The sequence below is a fragment of the Aspergillus fijiensis genome (genome assembly GCF_003184825.1).
Source record: "Aspergillus fijiensis CBS 313.89 unplaced genomic scaffold BO72scaffold_45, whole genome shotgun sequence".
Lineage (NCBI taxonomy): Eukaryota > Fungi > Ascomycota > Eurotiomycetes > Eurotiales > Aspergillaceae > Aspergillus > Aspergillus fijiensis.
The window spans coordinates 232989-260217 of NW_024469021.1; the positions used below are offsets into that span (position 1 = coordinate 232989).

General features: G+C 52.4%; 5 protein-coding genes across 5 annotated transcripts; 3 read left to right on the forward strand and 2 right to left on the reverse strand.

Annotated features, from left to right (window-relative positions):
- Positions 1–1344: 1344 nt before the first annotated feature.
- On the forward strand, positions 1345–6037 carry BO72DRAFT_498805 (phospholipid-translocating P-type ATPase; the record flags this gene model as incomplete). The annotated part of the gene is made up of 4 exons (XM_040948795.1): positions 1345–1797; positions 1859–4792; positions 4848–5077; positions 5128–6037. 4 exons carry the CDS (start codon positions 1345–1347, stop codon positions 6035–6037), a joined length of 4527 nt encoding a protein of 1508 aa, XP_040798802.1.
- Positions 6038–17169: 11132 nt separating this feature from the next.
- Positions 17170–20266, forward strand: BO72DRAFT_194510 (uncharacterized protein). The gene is made up of 3 exons (XM_040939560.1): positions 17170–17312; positions 17464–18319; positions 18399–20266. The coding sequence occupies exons 2-3, from the start codon at positions 17507–17509 to the stop codon at positions 20208–20210; spliced, it is 2625 nt and encodes an 874-aa protein (XP_040798803.1). The 5' UTR covers positions 17170–17312; positions 17464–17506; the 3' UTR covers positions 20211–20266.
- A 362-nt stretch (positions 20267–20628) lies between these two features.
- Positions 20629–22085, forward strand: BO72DRAFT_488028 (uncharacterized protein). Its single transcript, XM_040948017.1, has 2 exons — positions 20629–20830; positions 20912–22085. Exons 1-2 carry the CDS (start codon positions 20810–20812, stop codon positions 21917–21919), a joined length of 1029 nt encoding a protein of 342 aa, XP_040798804.1. The 5' UTR covers positions 20629–20809; the 3' UTR covers positions 21920–22085.
- Positions 22086–22354: 269 nt separating this feature from the next.
- On the reverse strand, positions 22355–23674 carry BO72DRAFT_450468 (uncharacterized protein). The gene is made up of 2 exons (XM_040945262.1): positions 23364–23674; positions 22355–23307 (listed from the first exon to the last, which is right to left on the reverse strand). The coding sequence occupies exon 2, from the start codon at positions 23207–23209 to the stop codon at positions 22451–22453; it is 759 nt and encodes a 252-aa protein (XP_040798805.1). The 5' UTR covers positions 23210–23307; positions 23364–23674; the 3' UTR covers positions 22355–22450.
- Positions 23675–24458: 784 nt separating this feature from the next.
- On the reverse strand, positions 24459–26630 carry BO72DRAFT_383910 (putative G1/S-specific cyclin Pcl5; the record flags this gene model as incomplete). The annotated part of the gene is made up of 2 exons (XM_040941532.1): positions 24459–26128; positions 26198–26630. 2 exons carry the CDS (start codon positions 26628–26630, stop codon positions 24459–24461), a joined length of 2103 nt encoding a protein of 700 aa, XP_040798806.1.
- Between the last annotated feature and the right edge of the window lie 599 nt (positions 26631–27229).

Below are 27229 nucleotides of genomic sequence, written 5' to 3' on the forward strand. Positions count from 1 at the left end.
TGGCCCGATAACCTAGTCGGTGGTGCATTGGAAGACCGTAAGATTTCTGGAATCGCAACGACGACGTAGGTCGGAATTAAAGGCACGAAGCAATAGTGATTGACATATTGAGCATTTGCCAGCAGACAGACCGTCGCAGGTCCGCGTATAATAGCGTGAAGCGCCCACGGTCTAAAGCGAGGCTGGGTCGTAATTGTTGCCGGGCGGTTGGAACCTCCTTCCCTATAGCAGATAGTAGGTTGAGCCAGGTTAGGCAGGATGTGCATTATCATCAGCCGATGGAATCTGGGGATCAGCAAGCAGCAAGCTCCCAAGCTCCTAGTACTCACTGAAATTCTCGAAGACCGTCTCTGCTGAGTTTGGTGATGACAACCGATCAAGTTGTCGCTAGTGTATGTTTTGAGAAGTCGATCGGTGTGCTGTACTCGTATCAATTCCTGGATCTGTCCGTCTCTGTAGGGGGCAGGAGCGCAGAAGCGTATCATCACTGCCAGATCTAACTACTCCTTGTACTAGGCCTAACAAGCACTTTCCAGTTGCAAGCACTGTATGTACCTAGTCACCTGCTTTTTAGTGTATGCAGTGTAGAACAAGTGTTTGCGAAACCTCTGGCATTCCCTGAAATCAATAAATACGGTGCAGTGTATTGAGATGACCAAATTTTGACAGCTTGGTACCGCATCCGCGTTCCACCCTAGTATTTTGATACCGTACCTTTCGAGTTCCGACTCGCCGCCGCCGCCCCCCCCAATTCCTCCCCCCCAAAAAAAGGTCCCGTCGGCTGCTGGGTGTTCCATGAGAGAGAGAGAGGAAGAGAGCGAGACCGAACGCTGTCCGGAACGCTGTCCTTAAGCCTCCTCCTCTTGATCCTTTCTTCCGCAAAGGCTGATTCTCTTAGTCTGCTTGTGGTTTTTATTGTTTCTCTATTCCTTTTCCTGTATCGTTTTATTCATTCGTTCATGGCACATACATGGCCCATCGTGGGTGATCTTCGTCTTCCTTCCCCCTCTCCGCTCGTTTCGCCTTCCTGTCTGCCATTGCCCTGTGTTTTGTGAGTCTCACTTTGGTGTTATTGACACTCCTTACCTTCTCGCATCGCCGTGTCGCACTCAAGCGCCCATCCTATTCGTTCCCTGTCGCTACCAACCGCAATATATTGCCTCGAGTCGACCCCGTCCTGACACCTTACCCTTTCGATCTGACTCCGACTCCGGTATAAACAAATCAACTCGCGAGCGGGCTGCGCTGCCAGGGTCCAGCTCGTTGATGCGGATGCCCTCCCTTCGTCGTTCCGAACAACACGGTGCCTCTTTTATGCCCACGACAGGGTCGCAAGTAGCCTAAATGGCTTCTGTCGATTTAGGCACAGATAGCGTTGAGCCTGACAACGAGGCTCGAGAGACCAACAGTAATGTCTCCAAACCAACAAAGCGCCAACGATGGGCAACACAACGAGTTGCCGGCTCAGGAGGAGCGCGGAAACGGGTCTCGATAATAGATCGGCTGCACAAGCGCCCAAATGTCGAAGAAGAGAAGCAGCAACCGGCTGCAGTTGATCCGCCTCCTCCACTACCTCAGAGCCCGGTGAATTCGACCGCTCCCAGTAATAGAACGATCTACTTCAACATACCCATCCCCGAGAACGAGAGAGATGAAGATGGACGCCCAAAGATGGAATACCCGAGGAACAAGATTCGCACAGCCAAGTATACGCCTTTATCGTTTGTACCCAAAAATCTTTGGTTCCAGTTCCAAAACATTGCCAATATTTACTTTCTCTTCATCATTATTCTTGGTGTATGTCCCTATACCTCTCCTACCCCAGAGATAAAAGCAATCCTCACTTACACCTAATTAGTTCTTCTCCATTTTTGGCGTCGCTTCTCCAGCGGTGAACACTGTTCCCTTGATCGTTATTGTCGTGCTCACGTCGCTCAAAGATGCTATTGAAGATTTTCGCCGTACCATCCTCGACAATGAGCTGAACAACTCACCTGTATACCGTCTGATAGACTGGACCAACGTGAACTCGACTGAAGATCAAATCTCCATGTGGCGCCGATTCAAGAAGGCTTGCACCAGAGCTACCGTCACCACGTACAGGGCCACGAAGGCACTATTTCAGCAGAAGAGTACCCCTCAACCGGCAAAGGATAACCGGCGCGCAACGTTTATGTCCACGATATCTCCGCGTGCTTCATTCGCTTCTCAACGCGAAGAAGACGCTATCCAAATGACCTCCGTTCAGAACTTTACCCCCGATGCCCGACCAGACTGGCCTCTTCCGGCTGCAGATGTCGACTATCGATCGATGCCGGACAAAGCTGCCGGATTCCAGGCCGTGGAACGGGACGCTTCTGCGACTCCTCCAAGGAAAGTTGGAAGCATAGTCGATATGTCGAAGCAAACCTTAGGGAAAGCAAGATTCAAGCGCGATTTTTGGAAGAACATTCAAGTCGGAGACTATGTTCGATTATATAACGGAGATCAGGTTCCCGCTGATATCATCTTGCTATCGACATCCGACCCGGATGGCGCTTGCTACGTGGAAACCAAAAGTTTAGACGGAGAGACCAACCTCAAAGTCCGACAGGCCCTGCACTGTGGCCGCCAAGTCAGACATGCTCGAGATTGCGAGAAGGCAGAATTCGTGATCGATAGCGAGGCTCCACACCCCAATCTCTATGCCTACAACGGAGCTTTGCGTTGGGATCAACGTGACCCCGACTATCCCGATGCGCCTCGACGGGAGATGGTGGAGCCTGTGACGATTAACAATCTGCTTTTGCGTGGTTGCTCTCTCCGTAACACTGAGTGGGCTCTTGGTGTTGTTCTCTTCACTGGCGAGGAGACAAAGGTTATGCTAAACTCGGGTGTCACCCCTTCTAAACGACCCAGACTCGCCAAAGATCTCAATTGGAATGTTATCTATAACTTTGTTATCTTGTTCGTCATGTGCCTTATTTGTGGAATCGCCAACGGAGCTGCTTGGGGCTCATCTCACAGGTCTCTAGATTATTTCGATTTTGGATCGTACGGAAGCACCCCTGCCGTTACTGGCTTTATTACTTTCTGGGTCGCCTTGATTCTATTCCAGAACCTCGTTCCGATCTCGCTCTACATCTCACTGGAAATCGTCCGCACCATTCAAGCAGTTTTCATTCATAGCGACGTCTTCATGTACTATGATAAACTGGGGATTTCGTGCATCCCGAAATCCTGGAACATTTCAGATGATGTTGGGCAGATTGAGTACATTTTCTCCGACAAGACGGGCACATTGACCCAAAATGTTATGGATTTCAAGAAATGCACTATCAATGGTGTTTCTTACGGCGAAGCTTTCACAGAAGCTCAAGTGGGTATTGTCCGGCGAGAAGGGGGCGATGCCGATGCAATGGCCGCCAATGCGCGAAAGAAGCTGGCCGCAGACACTGTTCGGATGGTGGGCATGCTTCGGAAAATGTACGACAATCCATATATGCGCGACGAAAGCTTGACATTCATCTCGCCAGACTTTGTTGCAGATCTGGATGGTCACTCTGGCGAAGCCCAGAGGAAAGCAACAGAACATTTTATGCTCACTCTTGCAGTATGCCACACGGTTATCACCGAGCAAACTCCTGGAGATCCTCCTCAAATCGAGTTCCAAGCACAGTCCCCTGATGAGGCTGCCTTGGTAGGTACGGCGAGAGACTGTGGCTTTACTGTGCTTGGAAGGTCAAATGATGACCTAATCGTGAACGTTTTGGGCGAGGAAAGGACATATACTGTTCTAAATACCCTGGAATTCAATTCCACGAGGAAACGTATGAGTGCGATCATTCGAATGCCCGATAGTAGTATACGGCTCTTCTGCAAAGGTGCGGATAGCATTATCTATTCGCGCTTAGCGCCAGGCAAGCAACAGGAGCTGCGGAAACAAACTGCAAAGCACCTTGAGATGTTTGCTAGCGAAGGTCTGCGTACTTTATGTGTGGCGGATCGTGAGCTCAGCGAAGAGGAATATTTGGCTTGGAGCAAAGAACATGATCTTGCCGCTGCCGCGCTTACTGATCGCGAGGAAAAGCTCGAAGAAGTTGCAAGCAATATCGAGCAAGACCTCATGCTTATTGGCGGTACAGCAATTGAGGACAGACTTCAGGATGGTGTTCCAGACACGATTTCTCTGCTTGCTGAAGCCGGAATCAAGCTGTGGGTCTTGACTGGTGATAAAGTTGAGACAGCCATCAACATTGGCTTCTCATGCAACCTCTTGGACAATGATATGGAGCTTATCGTCTTTAACATTCCCAGTGACCAACCGCAGCGGGCTTCGCAAGAGCTTGACAAACAACTGGAACGCTTCGGGATGACTGGGTCGGACGAAGAATTGATTGCTGCGCGAGGCGATCACAGGCCGCCCGCCCCCACGCATGCCGTTGTCATTGACGGCGAAACTCTCAAATTAATGCTCGATGAAGAACTGAAGCAACGTTTCCTTTTGCTGTGCAAACAGTGCAAGTCCGTTCTTTGCTGTCGGGTGAGTCCTGCTCAGAAGGCAGCAGTTGTACGCATGGTCAAAAATGGCCTGGATATCATGGCCCTTTCAATTGGAGACGGTGCCAACGATGTAGCCATGATCCAGGAGGCAGACGTCGGCGTCGGAATTATTGGTGAAGAAGGTCGGCAAGCTGCTATGTCGTCTGACTATGCCATCGGGCAATTTCGATTTTTGCAACGTCTTGTCCTCGTTCATGGCAGATACTCATATCGCCGTATGGCGGAGACAATCGCAAATTTCTTCTATAAGGTGCGACGCATGACCAGCTTCATCGTCTATATACACTGACAATTTTACCTTTTAGAATTTGGTCTGGACACTAGCGCTCTTTTGGTACTCGATTTACAATGATTATGACGGCTCGTACCTTTTCGACTACACTTACATTGTTCTGGTCAACGTCGCCTTCACTTCACTTCCCGTGATTCTGATGGGCATTTTCGATCAGGATGTCGATGACAAGGTGTCATTAGCCGTGCCTCAACTATATATGAGAGGTATTGAGCGAAAAGAGTGGTCGCAGCTCAAGTTCTGGTATGCGGCCCTATAGTTCTCCCTCTGCTGCTGGCACTGACAAAACCCAGGCTATATATGGCCGATGGCTTGTATCAGTCTATCATTTGCTTTTTCATGCCATACCTCCTATATAGTCCCGCAACATTCGTGCACCATAATGGCTTGAATATCAACGATCGAACGCGCATGGGTGTCCTGGTTGGCACCAGCGCTGTTTTCGCGAGCAACGGCTACATCTTAATGAACTCCTACAGGTGGGATTGGCTTACGGTCATGATCAACGGCATAAGCTCCCTCCTTATCTTTCTCTGGACTGGGATTTACTCTTCACTTGAGGCTTCAACCACTTTCTTCCACGCCGGTCTGGAAGTTTACAGCGCGCTGTCATTTTGGGTCGTCCTATTACTCACTGTCATGATTTGCCTCCTGCCTCGCTTCGCTGTAAAGTCTTTCCAGAAGGTTTTCTTCCCACTTGATGTGGATATCATACGCGAGCAGGTGTCTCAAGGAAAGTTCAAATTCCTTGACCAGTATGAGGCTTATGTCCCACCCCGAGCAGCTGAAAAAGCGGCAGCAGCTCGAGCTCTTGGCGACGAGTCCTCGACGTCTTCGGATTTTGTGAAGCCGATACAGCCGACTGTGAAGCACGATCCATTTTCAGATGAACAGCAGATATTTTCCCCGTCTTATCCTCCAACTATTCGCACCCACAAGTCACACAGCAAGAATGGCAGTAGTGGAACGACCTATGCCTCCAGCCTTGACACTACCCGACTACCTCATCCACAGCCTGCGGACTATGTTCATTATTCATCAGAGCGGACACGACATTCATTTGACAGAGTTCCACCTACATTTGAGGTGGACCAAGACTTCCAACAACCCGAATTGTTGACGCGGGAATCCTCATATCCCAGAGTACAAGAACCCGATAGCCCTCTCAAAGGCCCTCATGATCCTCCATTGCATGCGATTTGATACCACACGCTTTACACCGTACATATATCGACTTTTCTTCACCCTCGCTTCTTATTTATACAAAGGGTCCGACTTTAGGAGTCGCTCTCCTGCAACGGGCCTTTGTCGACCTTCCTGTCCATATATTCAACCTGTTCTCTTTTTTTGTTGTCTGACGAGTAGATTACCCCATATTCCACGATAGAAGGCGTTTGGTACCACGGTTAAACGATCCGGCGCAATTGGTTCGCTTATATCCTGTTGACCTCATTCCAGCAGTGATTCTATTCTCCTCCAAGATTTTTTCATTTGCACCTGACCTGGGAGTCATGGCGCGTTGGCCTGCTTTCCTCTTTAATGTCCTTTACCTCAATCTACCTACTTCCTCTGTACAAAAGCGTCTCATTGCATACGCGCTCAGTCTAGCACAACCCTCTCTTTCCTTTCTCCTCCATCTTACTTGAAACATTTTCATGCACTTGGACCATTGGATGGTAATACGTACCCTGGAGTCGGCACGTGGAAATGAACATCATGTGAAGATGGGCCACTGGTTCCGTTGATTTCTAAATTAAGCTCGATGAACTTAATCCCTACGACCTCCATAATTTACACAATAGTACATTTAATGTTCAATCTGCAGTCAAACACAATCCCGTGGAGGTCTACACTCCGTATATTCCACCGCAGTTCCCACAAGGTTACGTGCCGTAGTGCCCGCCGCCAAGTTGGGGAAGCGCGTCTTCGCGCGTTAAGTGGATTATCGGCAGAGCAGGGGTCACCGCCTTTCCCTCAAGCCAATCATTCACACGGAAGGGACTGCACCGATCCAATGATTCACTACGTTTGTACCTACCTAGTATCGAGGGCATCACTTTCAATCCCGTCACGTTAAACCGATCAATTTCCGAGCAAATCTGCTGCTGCTTGAAACCCAGCAGGAGGTGATACCTCGCATCGGACTGGGGAAGTCAGACTATTTCTCACTTCTTCATCACCTCACCAGATGTCCTCGACTTACGAAACTTGATTCTCTCCCACCACGCCCGCCTTCGCAATCACTAGCTATCCTCCCTTCGCCGCACAGTAGCCATGCTCATACACAAGGTCATTGTGGTCTGATTTCTCGTTTTCTCATACGCTCTAGAGAGGGCCTTCCCAAGCATTCATCTCCTGGTGTTTCTTTGAATCACTCTCGCCATGGAGGTCATGGATGTTATCGGGTTCGTATTTACATCATCACACCAACATTTACCTTTCACTGGCGGTTCACTGATCCAGTTGTTTGTCTACAGAGAGCTACAGTCTCTTCCCGATGCCATCCATATCCTGTGTCCCAGACAGCACGATGACGACCACGGACGGTACGACGATCCCAGTCAAGTAGACGAGTCGGGGAAAACGGTTCAAGAAATAGTCACAGAGGCCAACATTCGCAAAGAGAAGTTTCTGTCCTGCATGCGTATCCTGGCCTATAACCAGGAAGGTGTGGAAGAAGTACAGTCTTGGATCTGGCGGAAACTAGACGATTCACTGGAGAAATGCGACTTCTGCATCAAGCAATATTATACAGGGAAGATCTGGCTGATGGAGCAGCTAAAAGAAAACTACGACGATGAGGATATCGAGAAGTTTGCCCGCATGCTTGACGAGTGGGACGTCAAGCGGATCACGAAGAACTTGGCTACTGCTACGGCGCAACTCAAAGAGGTTCCTCCCCAGGAGATCGGGCTTCACGTATTGGACCGAGCATCCTTGCTTTCAATCTTCGAGACTCTGAGCTGTGATGCCATGTTGCGCAGTGATAGTCTCTTGCAAGAGTATTTCGATGAGCCATTCCGGCTGATCCAAACAAAGCGCAGTTTGAAGGTGTCCGATTACATCCCTGCTGTCACCCGTTTTCTTTTCGAGCCAAACCAGAATCGCAGCTTCTGGGCCATTCACTCTTGGATGCGATACTCACGCCCCCCGACCGCCGAGGAATTTGACTGGGCGATCAAGGAAGGTCTTGTTGATGCACTTAAAACCGCATCGCAACAGCCAGCTCAAGTAGCAGTCATCCAGCGGCTGTGGCGTGGCATGCAGCTTGTAGTGAAAAGGCTGGATAAGGATCAGATTACCCATCATCTCCGCGCACTCGAAATCGATCCCTGCCGTCTCTCTGTGGACCACCTTGGTATACCTTCACCAGGCTTACGCTTCTTACTCAACACGATACAAATCTTCTTGGAAAAGGCACCGAATGATTTCTGGGATGCTATGCAGACAATTTCACCTCAAGCTCTCATTGAACTCGTGTTCTACAACCCTCAGTTGGATGCGTTCCTGATGCAGGCTACGGAGGGTGAGCCGTTCGAAAAGTCTGCAATGAAAGACATGTTATCATGGATTAGTCCATTCATGTCGTCTCTCAAAGGAGCGCATCAACCCTCAGCCTGCAGATCCCTTGTCTACCAACTTCTCGACCGACTGCAGGACTCACGGTTCCCCAATCTGGCCAGGTATCACTGCTTCCACACGGGTCTTGTCATTCTACTCCATACCCTTCGCAGTTTCACCGACCATGAGTCCTCAAGAGGCTCCGTGGCTCGCATCGTACTGTCCGAAACGCTAGGTGTTGTAAGCGCAAATATCGAGAGGATACTGCGACCACCTCAGTTTGCGGTCGAGCAGGGACGTCAGCGAGAAATCTCATCCTTGTGTATGGACGTTATCCGTAATACGCTTGCCCTGGAGTGCCAGTCCCTCAAGAGTGACTATGAAGTGATTCTGCACCAGAACACCCTCCAACATGGAGTTAGTACATACTCTGCTGCGATCTGGGATGCGGTGGTTAGGCATCTCCACGAAGATAACTTAGCTCTCTCAACCTCTGCTTTGCTTGGTATATTACCTCTGGTTGGCCTTGAGAAGTTTCCTACGAAAGGAGAGTCAAGCCCGGAGAAAACTCACTTCAATGTGATATACGGCCACTTAACCAATCTCTCTTGTCAAATCATTGAGCGCCTTGCAGACTTCAAACCTGAACATCTGAATGAGCTATTCAAGAGCCAGGATACTAGCAGTGCCTTAATCTCCGCCTTATTTGCAGCTGATCTGGACACATACCAGGCTGCCGTGGATCTGATCAAGAACGTCAGTGGTCAGTCCGCTCGAAGAGATGCAATTTCACACCTGCTGGAGTCGTTTTTTACGACAACTATGTATGGGTTGAGCTGGTCTTTTCGACGTATCTCGAATATGAAGACGTTTGCCTCCGCACCAAGAATGTTGCATACGGGTACAGATATTATCGACATCCTGTGCGATAGTCAAACTGGTATGCTCAGAACCCGCAAATTGGCCGATCGGCGGGAGATACTTTCTCTCCAGAAGCTCTGGGAGTATCTATGGCAAGCTTTGACTACGATCTTTGACTGCACGGAACAATGGCACCTCCGAGGTAATGACAAGGCCGTCATGCTGGAATTCTGCCGCGACAGCATTCAGTTTGCCGATCTTCTTTTCGGACAATATGGTGTCTTCCTCAGCGCTGTAGTCGATGCAGACCCGAGTTCAGAAAGTTCCGCGCGAGAGAATTTCCTCAAGGCCGCAACTACAACCATGAGCGCGATGGTCAAATGGCTCCGCTTGAAAGATGAGTACTTGGCGACAACCTTAGTGGGGCTTGTGTCGAAGATTTTGCGACGTTTAGGGGAGCTCAGCGTCACCACTGTTAAGCAGGACGCATTGAGTTTCATTGAGGGCGTCGCGGTGAACTATACCGTTAAGACAATCTTGACCTTGCGGGAGAAAGCGGAGCTTGTACAGGCTCTAGAAGCTTATTACAAGAAACCCATTGTCACCGCATCAACAGCCAGCCTCAAGAAGCAGAGCATGATCACCTCCTTCGCCAAACCAGTTGATCCAACGGCAACTCCTAGCCCCCCGAAATCCGCTGATGAATTTGATGATAGCATTTCCGACGATGTCCTATTACAGATGTCGCGATCTGTTGAATTAAACAAAGAGAGGCTTGCCAACGAAGCCAAGAAGAAGGCAGAAAGGGCGGCGAAGGCACTGCCTGCTATTCCTAAGCTAGCCCCAGCTCCCCTTAAACCAAACGTGTCCATTCAAGCTTTCCGCGAGAAGCGTGAAAGAGAGCGGGAGGCAAAGAAGAGACGTGACATGGCGGAGCTGGCACGGCTCAAGAGGAGTCAGCCAGCAATCGGTGTTGCCGAGCAGACCGCTGAACAGGGCTCCGGCTTGCTGGGACTTGGTGTCAAAGGCAAAGATCACAATGTTCCCGCTGATAGTATGATGGTTTCCTCGGGATCTGAGTCTGAGTCTGAAAGCGAAGATGAGCTTGACAAGGAACTGTTCGGCGCCAAGTCACGCTCGAAGCCCGACGCCGTCAAAGCTTATGAGGAGAGCAAGCGGATGTCCTTGAAACAACAAGGACCTGTGAAGAAGATCAAGCAAGTTCGGTCGGCTAAAGACATGAGAGCACGACTGGCGCCTGATCTATCCTCGCTGCATCGCACAATCCTCGGTTGGGATTTCTTCGCTAATGGTGATCTTCCTCCAAACTCCGGACGGACGGATTACAGCCTGGTGTCCAACGCTTTTAGAGACCCCATCGAGTACCAGAGAACCTTCGAACCCCTTCTCATACTGGAAGCCTGGCAGGGATTCCAATCGTCAAAGGAAGAAGATTCATTCAAGCCGTTTGAGATCAAGGTGGCCACTAGATTGTCCGTGGACTCCTTTGTGGAAGTGAACACCGCCGTGTCAGCTCTCGAGGCCAAAGACTTCGGCATAGGAGAAGCAGACATTGTCCTGCTCTCCAAGGCCAGGTCGCCAACAGCGGATTCGTCTGCGCCTCATTGTCTCGCTAGAGTTTCTGGAATCAAGAGGAAGAAGGGTACCGTCGAGATTTCATACCGGGTCAATCCAGGCAATCCTTTCATCAACTCCCTGGGCCCTGGTACTTCCATCTGGGGTGCAAAGATCACTTCCATGACTCCACTCGAGCGCGAATACGGTGCTCTCAAGGCTCTTCAATACTATGACCTGTGCGAAGAGATTATCAAAGCGAAGCCGTCACCTATCCTCAATTATTCAGATGCGAGTCTCAAGCCTATCGCTGAAAACTACAACGTCAATCCTGCCCAGGCCAAAGCAATCAAATCGGCTCTGGATAATGATGCTTTCACACTCATTCAAGGACCCCCGGGTTCTGGAAAGACGAAGACTATTGTGGCTCTCGTAGGTGCTCTTCTGAGTGGTTCCCTTGGCAATCAAGGGGTAGCAATCTCACGTCCTTTGGCTTCGAGTAATGCCAGACCTGGTGGGAGGACCACAACTTCGAAGAAGTTGCTTGTCTGCGCTCCCAGTAACGCTGCTGTGGACGAATTGGTAATGAGATTCAAGGATGGCGTGAAGACTATAAATGGCCGTCAGGAGAAATTGTCCGTCATTCGTCTCGGAAGAAGTGATGCCATAAATGCCAATGTTCTGGACGTCACTTTAGATGAGCTCGTCAACGGGAGACTAAGCCAAACAAGTAACAAAGACCCGGGCGAAAGAGACCTGCAGAAGATTTACATGGAACACAAGGCTGCCGATACGGCCTTCAAGGAGACACGTGCCAAAATCGATCAATGCAGAGCCCAAGGCTTGCCCGTGCCTGAAGAGTTGGAAAGAGAAAGTGAACTTTACAAGAAGAAAAAGACCCAACTGAGTCAGGAAATCGACAACGCAAGAGACAAAAACCATTCGGCGGCACGTGATGCTGATTTGAATAGAAGACGCATCCAGCAAGAAATCATCGACGGCGCTCACGTCATTTGTGCGACTCTCAGCGGAAGTGGACACGAGATGTTCCAGAATTTGAGCATTGAGTTTGAGACGGTCGTTATCGACGAAGCAGCACAGTCGATTGAACTGAGCGCTCTTATTCCCTTGAAGTATGGGTGCTCCAAATGTATTCTTGTTGGTGATCCGAAGCAGCTGCCGCCTACAGTTCTCTCGAAGGTCGCTTCCAAGTTCCAGTATGAGCAGAGTCTGTTCGTCAGAATGCAAGCCAATAACCCTAGGGACGTGCATCTACTTGATATCCAGTATCGTATGCATCCCGAAATCAGTGCATACCCTAGCTCTGCATTTTACGATGGCAAGCTGCAGGATGGCCCTGACATGGCCCGCCTTCGCGCTCGCCCCTGGCATCAGAGCGAGCTTCTGAGCCCTTATCGGTTCTTCGACGTGCAAGGACTTCACCAGAGCGCTGCCAAAGGTCACTCTCTGATCAACTTGGCGGAACTCCGTGTAGCGATGCAGCTCTATGAGCGTTTATTGGCAGACTTCAAGGGCTATAACTTCGACGGCAAGATTGGCATTATTACTCCATACAAAGGTCAATTACGCCAGCTCAAGACGCAATTCTCTGCCAGATACGGAGAATCTATTCTTAGCCGGATCGACTTCAACACCACGGATGCTTTCCAGGGTAGGGAAAGTGAGGTGATCATATTCTCTTGTGTCCGAGCCTCGAACAAAGGCATCGGTTTCTTGGCTGATATTCGTCGTATGAACGTCGGTCTGACGCGTGCCAAATCCTCACTCTGGGTGCTTGGTAACTCACAGTCCCTGGTACAGGGCGAGTTTTGGAACGGTTTAATCAAGGACGCCCGCAGAAGAAATGTGTACACAGACGGCGATGTCCTGTCAATACTCCAGCGACCGCAATTCACCGGGTATAAGAATGTCGAAATGCTGGACTCAGAAGCACCGAAATCCGAGCCTCCCTCAAGAGCGACATCGGTTGGCTCCATCTCTCGGCCTTCCTCGGTTTCTCGCGACAAGTCGGAATCGCCCTTTCCCGCATCAGCATCCGGGAAAGGCACCCCGCCACCTCCCCTCCCCGAAGGTCCATCTGGGGGTGGCAATGGACTGGATGTAACGCGCACGTGTGGCATCTGTGGAAGCTTCGATCACATGACGCACAATTGTGACAATGACGACGCGAAGGAGGCAACCAGGGGCACCTGCCTCAGGTGTGGTGCGACGGGCCACACGCGTCTCAATTGCAAAGAACAGCGTTGTGTGGAATGTGGGCAGACTGGACATGTCGCTGACAATTGCCGTGCTGGCACGAGCTTATCGAAACAGGAGAAAGCAAGGATCAATCGGGAAGAATTCCATCTTGCTCAGCGGCAAAGGCAACGGACCGAGCAACAGCGACGTAGGCAACTGGGCGGGCACGATCCGAAGGTGCCTATGGTCCAAGCGACCAATGGGCCTTCGCCACAAGACCGGAAAGTCTCTGAACAGAACAAGGTTGAGAACCGCGATCTCTCGGGCAAACGAAAACGCTCCGGTTCACCTGCACTGGATGCTTCGAACTCATCACGACCGCGCAAGGATGGTCCGAATTCAGCATTTGCGAATGCTCCCAAGGGTCCTCGACGCAAGATCGATGCCAACATTCCTCCTAAGACAGAGGTAGACATTCTTTTCTCTCGTATCAAGATCTGAGTTCTTGACTAACTGTGAACCACAGGATTTGGTGAAGCCATCTCGCGATGGACCCGCTTATGGCACTTCAAATTATGGACAATCCCACCATGGACCCCGACCGGGCCAAGGTTCTGCAGGTGTATGTCATCTCTTCATGCAATTTGCTCCCATCACTAGCTAATTTGTGTTGTTCTTGCAGCCTGCCCCACGGCCTCCGCAGCCAAGGCCTGGCAACAACATCAGACCCCCGATGATGCGCAAGAAGAAAGAAGCCGATCCGTTCATCAGACCGAAGCGAAGATGATCATCTCTCCGATAGCATTCGATCTCGATCTCCAGATATTCGGTCGGTCGCTGGCCGCGTCGTTTTCTTGCCCGCTTTTCATACATGTCATAAGGGCTATTGATGTGCTGGAAGATCGCTTGTATGACATATGACAATGCATTTGTGCATGCAGGATGCACTGTCGATGATTCTGACCAGTGCCTTCTTTGCTTCTCTAATTTATTCTGTGATTTGACACTTTGGCAGCCACATTTGGGCCCAGTTACGCGGGTGTGACATTCTCCACTATCCACTCTATACCGTTGGGAGTACTGACGGCACGAGGCTTGTCACAACACGGTGTTCTCGAATTCTTCCCTTGCGCCTCAAGCATCAGCGGCGTCATGTTAGCATGCTTCTGCGATGTGGTTCTCGTTGTATTATTCGAACAAGGCATTATTGGCAGTGAGAGGATTGAGAGTTGAGGAAATATTATGATTCGAGGTCCGTCCCCTTTGAACCAAGGGGGAATGGGCATGGGGGTGTGAGTAGTTGACTGGTTGAGTAGCATCATCAGGCCGGTTTCATCTTCTAGATCAAGTAGAATAATTGTTCGCCAGGGCTCTTGGGTAAAGGGTAGGGTAATGAGTGGGTGTAGCCAGCGATCGATACATGCTCGACAAGTGTCAAAACCCATGACTCGATCTGGGCGACATACACTCGTCATAGTCACGAAAGGGCGAAGATCAAGCTGTGGACCTCTTCAGGCCTTTTCTGGTTGAGGATAAGACAGGCTGACGTTCCAAGCTCTACTTCCATGTGCATGTGCCACTGCAGCGCTTGGGTCCTACGGTTTCTGAATCTCCAGTGAGACGCATGAGTTGTCTCACGAGTAGTTGGGGTGGCGACGATGATGGTGATTCGGACCGGCTCAATTACTATGCCTTTGTTCCAAGGCGATTGGATTAAGTTGCCTTTAAAATCGACCTGAGAGGATGAATGAAGTACTCCCTCCCCCCTTTCTCTGATGACGCCGCACGGATCTTCGATCGAGCAGTGCGAGAACCACCCGTTCCTCCTCTCTTGATGTAGGTAGTGAACCTGGCCCATTCCTTATCCTGGTATAATTCCATATCCAGCCGACCCTGTTTGAGTTTCACCTGGAAGCATTATCGGCATCAATCGTCAACTACCGGTAGATACTCTGACAGTTAAAGATGATATGCAAGTGCTTGTCTCAGAAGCGTAGAGAGGGTAGGGAGGAGTTCGCATTCGGAGAATAATTGCTAATTGGACTTCTGGGGAGGGGGGGAAATGGATTGCATCGATTGCTGTACTCCGTACCCGCAAGTGAGTGTCAGAGAGAGAGAGAGCAATACCGTATAGGTAGAAAGGGGGAGGGAACAAAAAGGAGGTGCATGAACTATCGGCTGCAAGGGAGTCCGTGGCGCTAATTGGGATTTCTTTCTTTTTTCTTTTCTCTCTGTCTCTTTTGTTTTCTTCCTGCCTCTAGCCGTCGATTAGGTTCTCGATGATGATACTATTCTACTTTCTTCTTCAGATACTGGTTCATCGGGAGGAAGGATGGGGGAAATAAACAGGGGAAAATAAAGGAAAAATGAGATGTGCTTCATCAGACACACGAGGTTCAATACCAGTTTTGGGCCCTATTGACGAACCGCGCCTATGCAGTCAGTCTTATCTGTTCAACCAGTAATTCTGTGGGTTGATGATAACCTCGTATGATTTGTCTAATTGTGGTGTTATGTTTGCTGTGTCAATGTGGAGAGAGAGACAGAGGGGATTGATGTTTGTTTGCTTCCACACCTCGCAGCTTTCAATAATGTCTACTCGGTACGGCCAATTGCCACTCATTCTCTTTGCTGTTGGACTATTGAGGTTTCTTTTACCATGGATTCCTTCCCATTGATGATGCATGATCCCGTTTCTGATAGGGTTGGGTTCGGTAAGGGCTGATCCTCTCTGTGCTACCAACAGTGTAGCAATAGGTTTATATTGAGAGTTGGTTGGAGGGGAAGAGCATTGTACAGTAAGTTACGGAGTACAGAGTACATTGGCTAGAGAAAGAACGAGAGTGTTGATGATGCGCATTGAAAGAGACCGAGAGTTAATGGGTCGAAATAGAATGTTAATGTGACCTGTCATCGATCCCGAGAGGTTCCTTCCGTCTGTGCATCTGTCACATTGAACACCAGTCAGTCCGTCAGTCAGTCCACTGCAACCACTGCATCCACTGCATCCACTTCACTTCCTCGACTGCATCCACTCCGATCGGCCACTACGCTACTTTAGGTTCTCTCTTCCTTTGAGTTACTGTAACAATCGCCGATGGGATTGTTACGAGGCTGACACCTCACTTCCCACCCATTACTCTCCCCACTACTCGTCCACTTCCGCATGGAGAGCCAGTCTGTCTACCGATAACCGATAGGTACAGTACATTCCCTTACTAGGTATCCCTCGATTGTTGGGTACCAACTCCATACTTCTCATTCGCTAACGGGAACCCAATTGAATCCCCTCCCCTGAGATCGAGAAAAAAAAAACAATCAAAAAAGCGAAACAAACGGTGCTGCCATCCCGGCCATCCCGTGGTATCCCTTGCGTGATATCTAACGGTTCCTCCAGTATCTCGTTCAAAGGGAGACGGCAAAGACCGAAGCTGCAATCATGAAGTCACACGAGACCATCACAGAACCAAAGGGCTGATGATCGCGCCCTAGGATCATCGATAATCGCCGTTCAAAGTTTGACTGGCCCTCCTTCGTCGATTTGTCTGACACAGGTCTGCATAAGAAAGGACAAGGGAAAAAAAAAGAAAGATGCGCCATCCTGTTGATGATGATGACAGGGCCTCTCCAGCCCAGCAAATAGTTGTCTGGCACGGACTCGATCGCTCTCGCTTGGAGTTATTTTTACTTTTTTCTCCCTTCTAGCTTGAAATCTTGACTCTTGTTTCCCTTTTCTTGTTCTGGCTTTTTTTCTGCCCCTTCCAATCAATGATGACTCCACATCGGCCTTGCGTGTGCTCTTCCCCCGCCCACAACCTCCCCCAATGCCCTTGGGTGCCTGGCTGGCCACCCTGGGCTCGTCGAATAGCGACTGTCTAGTACCAACTCTATCTTGCAAGCTATCGAGAACGAGGGCAAGCTTCTCATTCGACGATTCGTCACAATTCTGCATTGGCCTGGAGATCCTGGGAAAGATCCCTCCCGGGCTCTAGTGCAGCAAGGGCCTGACAGCTCCTCGAGTTTCCTTGAGGTCCCTTCATAAATTCGAGATAGCTCGTCTCTTGGACTGTCTGGTCTGTTCTCTCCCTCTTTCTTTCTTTCTTTTTTTTTCTATTCTGGGTGAACACTTCGTGCGGCGACGGGGTGAGCAACAGTTGGGTCACGGTCAGCTGTATACACAAATCCCGTGCACATATCCCAGTTGCATTCTATCCTTTTGTTTTTCTATCCTTTTGTTTTAGTCTTTCGTCCCACACGCTCATTACCCCAGTTGACTTGCTTTGTCAGTGCATCACACCTGCCTAGACACCGAGCCGCTGCCCTGCGTCAGATTTCTTGACTCAATTGAACCTTCTTGTTGATCACCTTGTCACGCTCATTGGTCTCGTCATTCTGTCATACTCAATGCTGACCGTGCCTGATTCTTGTGCAAGATTCCGTGGCCATTCGAGCAGCTGGTAGCCAGCTGCGGTTCCCATGCAACGGAGGACCAAGTCATATGACAGCCTAGTTGCACCGAGCCCGATTGTCCCAACCTGCCGATCGAGCTCCAGCACATCCCGCACGGGACGCTACACCATGTCTCCCCTCTCACAAGAGGTTCGGGCAGAGAGCCCGGCTTTGATGCTATCCGATTCGAAGAGTGATCAAATGACCGACTTTCTGAAGTATATCGAGACCCCAAGCGGGGCCCCGCAGTCGACGGGGGCTCGCGATATATTCCGAGCCGGTCAAAGACGTCTCCGACAACTTGCTCAACGCCCACGGAAGAACCTCGACCCCAAATCCAAAGCTGAAGAGACGGCTCGTCAGCTGATGGCGCTCCAGGAAGGGGGATTCCTGCCGTCGCATGTTGCCCTATCACCCAAGCTTGCACCCAAGCGATCATCCCACAAGCAAAGCTTAGACTCCAGCCGTTCCTCGTCCAGATCCATCTCGAATCTCAGCTTCAAGTCCAGTTCCCGCAGAGACGTTGAAAGCATTGGACAGCCCTGGCTGAGTGACCCACTGCAAAAGAAAGACAAGCCTGATACCCAAGCCAGCCACCCTTCTTCGCTCGATCTCCGAGAACTAACCTCGATGGTGGAAGCGGCCGTGTCATGCCCCGCGCAGCCAGACGATATCGACCCACCCCCTTATCGGCCAGTCGAAATCTCGGAGCAGAGTGCTTCGAGGCCAAATGAGAATCGGACTAGCACGTTAAATCCGCCATCGGACCAGAACACTCGTCGCATGGAAGGTATAGAAGAAGGGGATATTGCGGCCAGTAGGCCGGATACAGATGCACCTGTAGGGATAACGCTGCCCCGAGATCGGCTGCGTGAGGAGCAGCAGGTTTTGAACGCAGGACAAAGCTAACTTTCAATAGTCTCAACCCACGAAGGGCCAGAGTGCAGATTCCCGTCGACCTAGCACAGAATCCAAGGCTTCGGCATCTGGGCCAGTGTTAGCTAGTACACAGAGCACTCAAACTCAACCTCCTCCAACATTGAAACTGTTCCCCGATACGCTACCTCCGCGAGTATCTAGTAAAGGAGCGTGGCGCATATCAGGTGGCCGTCCAGCAGCGCCCGGCGGAGCCCTCCCTCTTGCACCTGCTCAACGTGCTATGGTTGATCCAGTGAGCGAATGTACTAAATTAGAAGCAGATTCTACGTCCACAGAGCGACAGCCTAGCACCGCTCCAGATAATCAGAACAAGGGAACATCAGGAGAACCGCAAGGAAAAGAAGGCACAGACAGCTCGAAGAGCGAGCCGCCGAAGAAAAGCTGCCGGCGGCCTTCCTCCTTGCCAATGTGCGCCATCGATGCATTCCCCATTCCAGCACCCATGAGACCTCTGCCATCATTACCTGAACTGGGTCCTGCTGTTACTGTCCACGAGCGGACAACGTCCGCCCAGCCCGCATCCTCTACAAGATTGATGCTAGTGGGCAAACGGTCAACTGCTGAGAATGATATTGAGATAAATGGTGAGATCAATGGTGAACCAGCTGGATTTGCACCAAACGCGCCTGGGCCCAATACTCTGGTGCGAACAGGCCCAAATCGTGCGGAGCGGGTCATGGCCCTGAAGAAGCGCGATGTGACTACAGGCCGTCTCTATCTTAATGGCCTGGACCCTCCTGAAGAAGGGAATGAGGAGGAACAGCCAGCCGATGCGTTGACACCGGAGCATGAGACCTCTCGGGATGATGAAAATATCTCGGACGCTCGCAGAAACATCGAGCACCAGCCGGATTGCAACAAACGGTATCAGCGAATAGTGGCTTCGGAGCCCCCATCGCCACCACCGCGCTCACCCCCGCCAATGAACCCAGCGAGACATTCTACTGGTCAGGCTGGTCGACAGTTTTCGGCCTCTTCGAACAGGTGGGACCAGGGTTACTCCGAAGAGCTTGAGCTGCAGTCAAAGCTGAATAAGACGATTGGAGTACAGCGAAGCGGCAGCGTGCATAGCTCAAGCACTCAAGAGAGGTTGGCAAAAGAGAAAAGTCTCAAGGTTCGCTCTGAATCGCCGCTGCCATCGTCCGATGACGACTGCACCGGTGCGAGTAGGCGGACTCGTCCAGCTGCAGGGCGGCGGCGTCGTTCCAGACCGACACCTTTGGCTTTCAGGGAGCAGGCCACAAACAGGCCTCGCTCTGCCAAGAAGTCATTATCGGGACATAAGATTCCACTGACTCCTAGAGACTATCGACTGCATGGCTTTGAGGGCCACTCACCGGAGTCCTACCACTCCCAAAGGACCAACCAGTCGCAGGAATCACGAGATGCCAGGCAGTCGACCCAGATAATTGAGGCTCTCGAGGAGCGCATCACGCACCTCGAGCGACAAAATAAGATCTTGCAGGCTGCTCTCTTAGCCGCGCTGGATGTTGGCACCAAGCAAAGTCTGGAGACTGTGCTGGGGGGGTTGACAACGCCGCCGGCGACCGCAACCCCAGGCACGGGAAGATCTTTCTCATCGGAGACCAGTACTTCGGTGTCGACACGTGCACGGAAGTCATACTCGAGGAGAAGCAAGAAACCCCCCTTCCGGCCTGAGAGCTGGATTGCTAGTCCAGGGTCTAGTCGGAGGGGTAGCTATGGGACGGATGATAGTGCCAATGTGCAGGAGCTCGAGGATATGATGGAGGACTTTGACTTGGACTGGATGTCGGAGAAGTCGGAGGCTTAGTGCAGGGGAGAGACTGCCAGGATGATATATGGTGTGTGACGTGCACTTGTTGAGTGCTCTATTCTAATTAATCTTTCCTGTGAGTATTACTATCGACTTGAGTCAATCCTGTTCAGCTTGGCTTCGCTGTGTCATTCTTTGATTTCCTTTGTGTTTTGCCCTTTGAATTCCACGATACCACTTTGTTTCTTTGGTTTTGGGTCTTGTATATGATGAGCAGCATTGAAGATAGTCTATGGACTGCAATGCATCGAGTTTTTGCACAGGTATTTCTGACTAGATAGGAGAGTGTTTGCATAGTAATTTTATAGTGTAGTTAAGAGTAACTAAGTTAACTTAGTTGAGGCCCCTGATGAGTCAGCATGTAGACGGGAGCAGCAAAACAACACCGCCATAAACAGCAATCAGCAAACAGCACAGCTCACAGCTCACAGCTGAAATTTGCCCCTCCACAAAGCTTCCACCCCATCCCGCTTACCAGACAGTCCCTTGTTCAGGCAGGACATGCTTCATCTCCAGCCAAATCCCTCCCTTTAACACTCCCCTCCTCTACCATCTCCTCAACCCCCACCGCGCCGGCTCCGCGGCCAACAAGAAATATGGCGACCACCACCTCAACCGTAGGTCTCCCAAGCCGATATCCTCTCGCTCCACGCTGTCATTAAGACAATGATGAAGCTAACCCAGGCTTATTGATTCAGTCCCCGCAAATCCCCCATCACGTCACCGCCCTCCTCTCGCACCTCACCTCGCGCCCCGGCGTGCAATCCACCTTCATCCTCTCCCGCAAAGACGGCTCCATTATTCAGAGCACGGGGTTATACGCCTTTTCGCCGACGACCCGTCGCCCGAGCAGACCTACACCTACACCTACACCTACACCAGCACCTATCTCCAACCCAGCCTCATCGCCGTCGCCGTCGCCAGCTACAGCCCCAGCTACCCTCCCAAACCCGAACACTGTCCCTGTTTCTGGTTCTGGTTCTGGTCCTGCTCCTACAGCCCCGCACCCCGACCAACAACAAGAAGGAGTACAAGAACAGTCCACCAACCCGACAACCCCTGACGCCACAGAAACCGTCCTCCCCCCGACTGTCCCAGCTACAGAGGAAGACAGCGCAGCAGAAGCCGAACAACCGGACGAACCCCCCACGAACACAGACAAAGACACATTCCCCATCGCCAGCGCCGACCCCAACACCCCGCAAACCCCACAAGTGACCACTCTCCCAATCCGAACCAAGGAATCGGCGGCGGCGCAACAAGAGCAAGAACAAGCGCCAGCCCAAGAGCAACAGCAAGAGAAATACACCCCCTCGCCCGCCGAGACCCTCGCCGCGCATATCTTCGCGTACGTGACGAGTGCGGCTGACCTCAGTGCCGTGTTGGCTGATCCGACCTCTGACGGGGCTGGTGGTGGTGGTAGGCAGCAGCTTGGGGGTGGGGTGGAGGCTGGGAATCGAAGCGGGGACTTTAGGACTGGGCATGGTATTGGGCAAGGGCAAGGGCAAGGGCATGAACAAGGGGAAGGGGAGCGCGACGAGGAGGAAGAGGAAGGGGATGAGGTGAAGTTGTTGCGGTTGCGGACGAGGAAGCATGAGATTGTGGTGGTGCCGGATCGGAAGTATTTGCTCTGTGTGGTGCATGGGCATGGCTCTGGAGCGGGAGCTGGAGCTGGGGGTGCGGTTGGGGGCGGGGTGAGGAGGTGATTTTCCGATACCCGGGAGGGCTGTGTAAGTTATAGGTTAGAGGTTGGGATATATACCCGGTGGATTTACATAGTATAGGGGGAGAGATATGATAGTTTCTCATGATGCCCGTCCTATCAATTCTCCTTTGACGGTATATGGATGCATAGTCGCGAGTACCCCCAATAAAAAGATAATAAGAAATACCTCAAATCGACCACGACGACAGAAATGAGCTATAACGATAGATCTCTCACCATAACCCTCTAAACCACGAAAACCACCCCTCCCCCCCCTACTCATCCTCCCCAGGCAACCGCACCCCCTCCCACCCCCTCCGACTCCCATCCCCCAAATCCCCCGCCGACCCCCACCGCCCAATGCCCCTCCACTCCGACAGATTCGCCCACCCAATCTGCTGCAGCCCGCCAAACCCCCCGACCCAATAAACCTGCTCCACCACCAACCGCGCCCAGAAGCTCTCATGCGGCGCCCCCTTCCGGCCCGGCAACCACGCCTTCGCATCCGGATGCGCCCGCAGATAGCACTCCGTCAGCCGCGCCTCCACCTCGCCCGCCCCTCGGCCCGACCAGTCGAACGGGCCACCGCCTCGAAATCAATCGCCTCCACAAACCCCAAGAGCGTGACGCGGGGCAGCCCCGCGGGACTGAGCGGAAACCCGGGGAACACGGGCTCGGTGCGGTTGACGTGGTCCCACCACGACAGGGACAGGGACAGGTTCGACCCGTGCGCCGTGTTGCGGAAGGTCGTGGCGATGGTGAGGGCGAGGAAGATCGGGTTGCCTTCGCTTTCGTCTTCGCTCTCGCCTTCTGTGGATGATGATGAGGTGGTGGGGGAAAGCGCGTGCTCGCAGTCGGACAGGTACTCGGTCAGGCTGATGGAGTGGCCGGCGACATCTGCGGGGATGTGGGCGTAGGCGCGGCTGTTGGCGGGGAGGGGGGAGGGGAAGATGGTCGAGGCAGTGCCGGTGGGGGAGAGAGCGAGGAGACGACGGGCGAGGAGGGTGGATTCGAACCAGCTGGGGGCTTTGTATGCTTCCTCCTCCTCTGAGGAGGAGGAGGAGGAGGAGAAGGGAGGGGAGAGGGAGGGGGAATCGGTGATGGGGTGGAGGGGGTAGGACGCTGGGTCTTGATGGTCTGGCTTCAGCTCGAGCTCGGGCTCGGGCTGCAGGAGGTGCTGTGTCGAGGACACGGGGTCGAGGACCGGTGAAGCGCCGCCGACGTTCAGGAAAGCGGTGGTGCAGAGGAGGGCGAGGGTGGAATAGAGGGTTATGGCGGTCGCGGGGGCCATCTTTGCGGAGGGTTCTCGGCACTCTTCACAGGCAGACAGAGGAAGAGCGAGAGCTTGTTAAGAGATAAGTTGTGGACTCGAGAGTGTTGTGGATGAAACTGGAATGGATGAACCGAGGTGACGCCAGATGAGGGGAAGCATGGACCATACATACCATCTGATCTTATCTGATCCCGCTAGACCCGACTTGTCGTCCCACTTCGCTCCATCTGGTGCTTGCAGCATGTGACCGAGTCTGACCGGTGGACCGGTGAATGACCTTCCGGGCTCGTCCGACCTCGCTGCCTGATCCGGTCCCTTCCGGATCTCTGCCTCAGGCGTTACTGGGCGGGCACTGGGCATAGGCCGGCAACAATGAGTCACTAGTGCCAACTAGCGTCTCCCCGGTGAACCAACGCAACAAGACCCAAGCAAACGCCCCTGACCTCTGGGCCACTGGCCACCGTCTAAACATATGGATCACCCCCGCCTGACCAGTTCATCCACATTTCCAACATCATACTTGCGGTGAGTCATACCGGCGCCCGCGGGCTCCCTCACCTGACCTGGTTCCTTGCGCTGGGACAGAGTGAACTCAGGGCTAGGCAGACTACGAATAGTTGGGTGGCGGCAAATCAGGCAATCTACACCAGACAAAGGCTTGATAACACATAGTATTGGTCATCGTCAAAGAGCCAATCGACTCTCATGCTTCTAACTATCAAAGAGTATCCGACTCAACTCCGCAGGGTGCGAGGTAAAATGTGCAGCCCCTCCCGATATGATGATGTGCACCCGCAAGCAGCCAATAACAAAATTAAAAAACCCCAGGCCCTTCCCATCACACTCCAGTCCCGTAAAAACAAAATAACGATAGGTCAATAGGTAGGTGGTAATAAATGTGGACAAGAAATGGAAAGTGTGCAGACGAAGACCTCCCCAACGTACATCGTACAAGAGTGACCGCAAAGCCGCAGCCAGACAAAGAAAAAAGCAACAAGACTCCACAGAGTCGGAAAACCAGCTGGAGGGTATTTACAAAGACCATCACTTTTGTTTTCCCCTTAAGAACGCGCACGAATGAAAAAAGTTCGCACAAAACTTTTCCCTTCCCAGAATGCGTCTTCCGCTGCTGTGCTGCGAGTACACAAAGAGAGTCACTCGTTCGACGAGCTCAGAAAGGTCAATCAGAATAGGATTAAGCAGTAGCTGATTTGTAAAGAGTGCCCCCGAGAGCGGGGCTGAGAGTGAAGGAATGAAGGCACCGAGTTCAACCCAAGTAGTCTGCCCGCATGCTCGGGTGAAGTGCAACCTTCCGGGCTTCGCTACCACAGCAGGCCCGTTTCATGCCGGCCGGACCGGACAGCGGCGCCGGGTAGTTCAAAGCATTCAACTGATGCTGAGTGAGTGCCGGCGCAGAGCCAGGTCCAGATCCCATCAGCACATCCGCCATGCTGCCATCATGGAGCACAGGCCGCGCGGCCTGTGCGCTAGCCTTGGCCAACTGACGCACATGGCTCTGCAGGAGCATATCCTCCGATCCAGTGCGACCGCGCTTACGGCCTTGGCCCGTGGGTTTGTGCTGACGGGAAGTCGCGCCAGACAGTTCACACAGGCTTTGGGCCGCCTCATGCGTGGACGTCAGATCAATCGGGTGCTCCATAGAGTAGCCGGAGAGATCCGGAACTTGACCGATAGGGCCAGTGTAGCTCTCCGGGGAACTGTAGACCGGACCAAGCGAAACTTCATCCGGGGGAGACACGATGGCCAGATTCTTTCGGCCCTCCTTCAGAGAATTGCCAGTGCAGCGGAGCGTAGCCTGCACGGCCAGACGAGGCATCGATGCCCCAGTGACCGAGGAGCACGACGACATGGAAGACGACCGCGAGGACTGTGAGGACAGAGTCGACACATCCGACACCATCGAATCCGGAGACGAGGTGGAAGAGGCCGAGCGAGCCAAGGAAGACCGGCGTACGAGGCTAGGGTAGCCATCAAACGTGCTAGGCTTGGGACAAAGCGATAGCGGCGGGCGCTGGTCGTAGACCGACCGCGCCGTGCACATACCTTGTACCTGCGACATAGCAGCTTGCATGTAACGCCGATGAGCAGCCATACCGCCAGCACTCACTGCAGGAGTGGAGGCGATGCTCGACTGGGGGGTCATCTGGGGAGTCGGCAGCATCTGAGGCTGTGGCATGGGTGGAAGGGACGGCAGGGAGTTCTCCCGTTGGACCATCGATTCCAGAGCCAATGGAGGCAGAGTAACAGAGTCATTCGTGGGAAGCCTGGGCAACTCCCTCCGGATCGAGGTGCCGCGGGGAGATGGCGATTCTGCCACGGAATAGGAGTCGAAGGCTCCCATGCTCGAGGGCGTCGCGGGGCTGGCGTCCAAGTCGTCCAAGTCGGGGGTGAGCTTGGGAATGATCGTGCGCCAGCACTGGCCATCATCGACCGGCATGCTGCTTGCGCCTGGGGTGAAGCGCAGCACGATGTCAGTCCACCTTTGAAATAGTGACTCGGGGATGTGAAGTCGCCAGTTAACTGCTTCGAGGAACATGAGCTCATTCTGGTTGATCTCGGCAGTATTCAAGCCGGAGATCTTGCTCCAGGCACGAGCGGAGTAGTTGCGGTCCTGAAGGTATTTCGAGGCGAGAATCAAAGCCGCCAAGAACATGCGCCGCCCGCATTGCATAGCCCGACAAGCGGACTTGCCTCGGGATTGGTCTTGCGTCAGATCGTGGCTGGGCACGTGCGACTTGATCTTGATCAAGTAGTACAAAGCCACCTGCAACGTGCTGTAGCTAGTGCGCGAGCGACGGAGTGTCTCTTGGATGAAAGTGCGGAGGGGCAGCACGCCTTTGCAACCAGTCGCCGAATCACTCCGGAGCGACACTGCGGATAGTGGCCAAATGGCCTCGACGATCTGCGACGCGGTATCTTCATGGGGTTGTTCTTAGCTCCGATACTTTTTCGACCAACGTGTTCAGGAATCTCTCCACAACTTACCGACAAGGTTATCGACGAAGTTCACCTTCCGCTCCGACTGTCTCAAAAGACAGGGCGGAGGCCGCGTGCATGATGCGCCGTTCGCCTGAGTGGCGCTGTTGGTCCGCCGGGGATGCTTACGCAACTCGGGCGGGACAACGGCCGACTCGGCAACTCGGGGAGCGTTTCCCCTTAAGCAACCACGTGCTCCCACCACCGGGAGGCCCCTTCCTCCAGCCGCGTATTCCCCTTCATTCTCCCAGATCACGTCCACCGGCAGCGTGGCAGCGGAGGAAACCGAGCTTTGGGTAGGCACGCCGTCCAGCGAGAAGACCGAGGAGGTAGAGGAAGAGGCGGAGGAAGAGGCCGTCGATGCGTAGGGGTGCGCATAGGCTGCTCTAATTTGAGTGTTCGGGTTTGGATCCTTCAAACCCAAAACGTCAATCCCTGACATATCCGGGATGATGTCCAGTCGAGAGACCTTGAATACTTTTAACAGATAGAAAAAGATTCGAAGTACCTCAAATGGTCATCCAGAAGGCTGGCAACCTGTTGCTAGACTTCTCAACTGCTGAGGAGCCGCGGAGATGGCCAAGAAGTGTGCGTTTAAATTTGTACCGGGATTATCAAGTAACCGTTATGCTGTAGACCGTAAACGAGTAGCCGTGGGACAGAAAGCCGTCTTTTTATGAGCAGGCGACGGCAAACCCTTAGTAGCGAAGAATCGCCAGTGTGGTGTATGAGTCGAAAGTGAATTGAGGTGTGAGTCAGGGGAAGGCGACAATAACCATCCACCACAGACGTGGGTAGATAGCTAGTGGAAGAGAGGTAGCGAGGTTGGGTGCGAAGAAGACGAGAGTTAGGTAGGCAGTGAGTAACGTGTTATTCACCGTCTACTGTTCCGATCACCGGGTGTAGAGTTTCCGGAGATATCAAGCCGAATATTGCGCAACAAAAGAGACACGTAGGATGACAACGTGATTCTTTCGGGTGACAGATGCCGTTTATGTCAAAGAGCACTTTAGATAGAAGCGATCTTGCCAGAGATTCGGA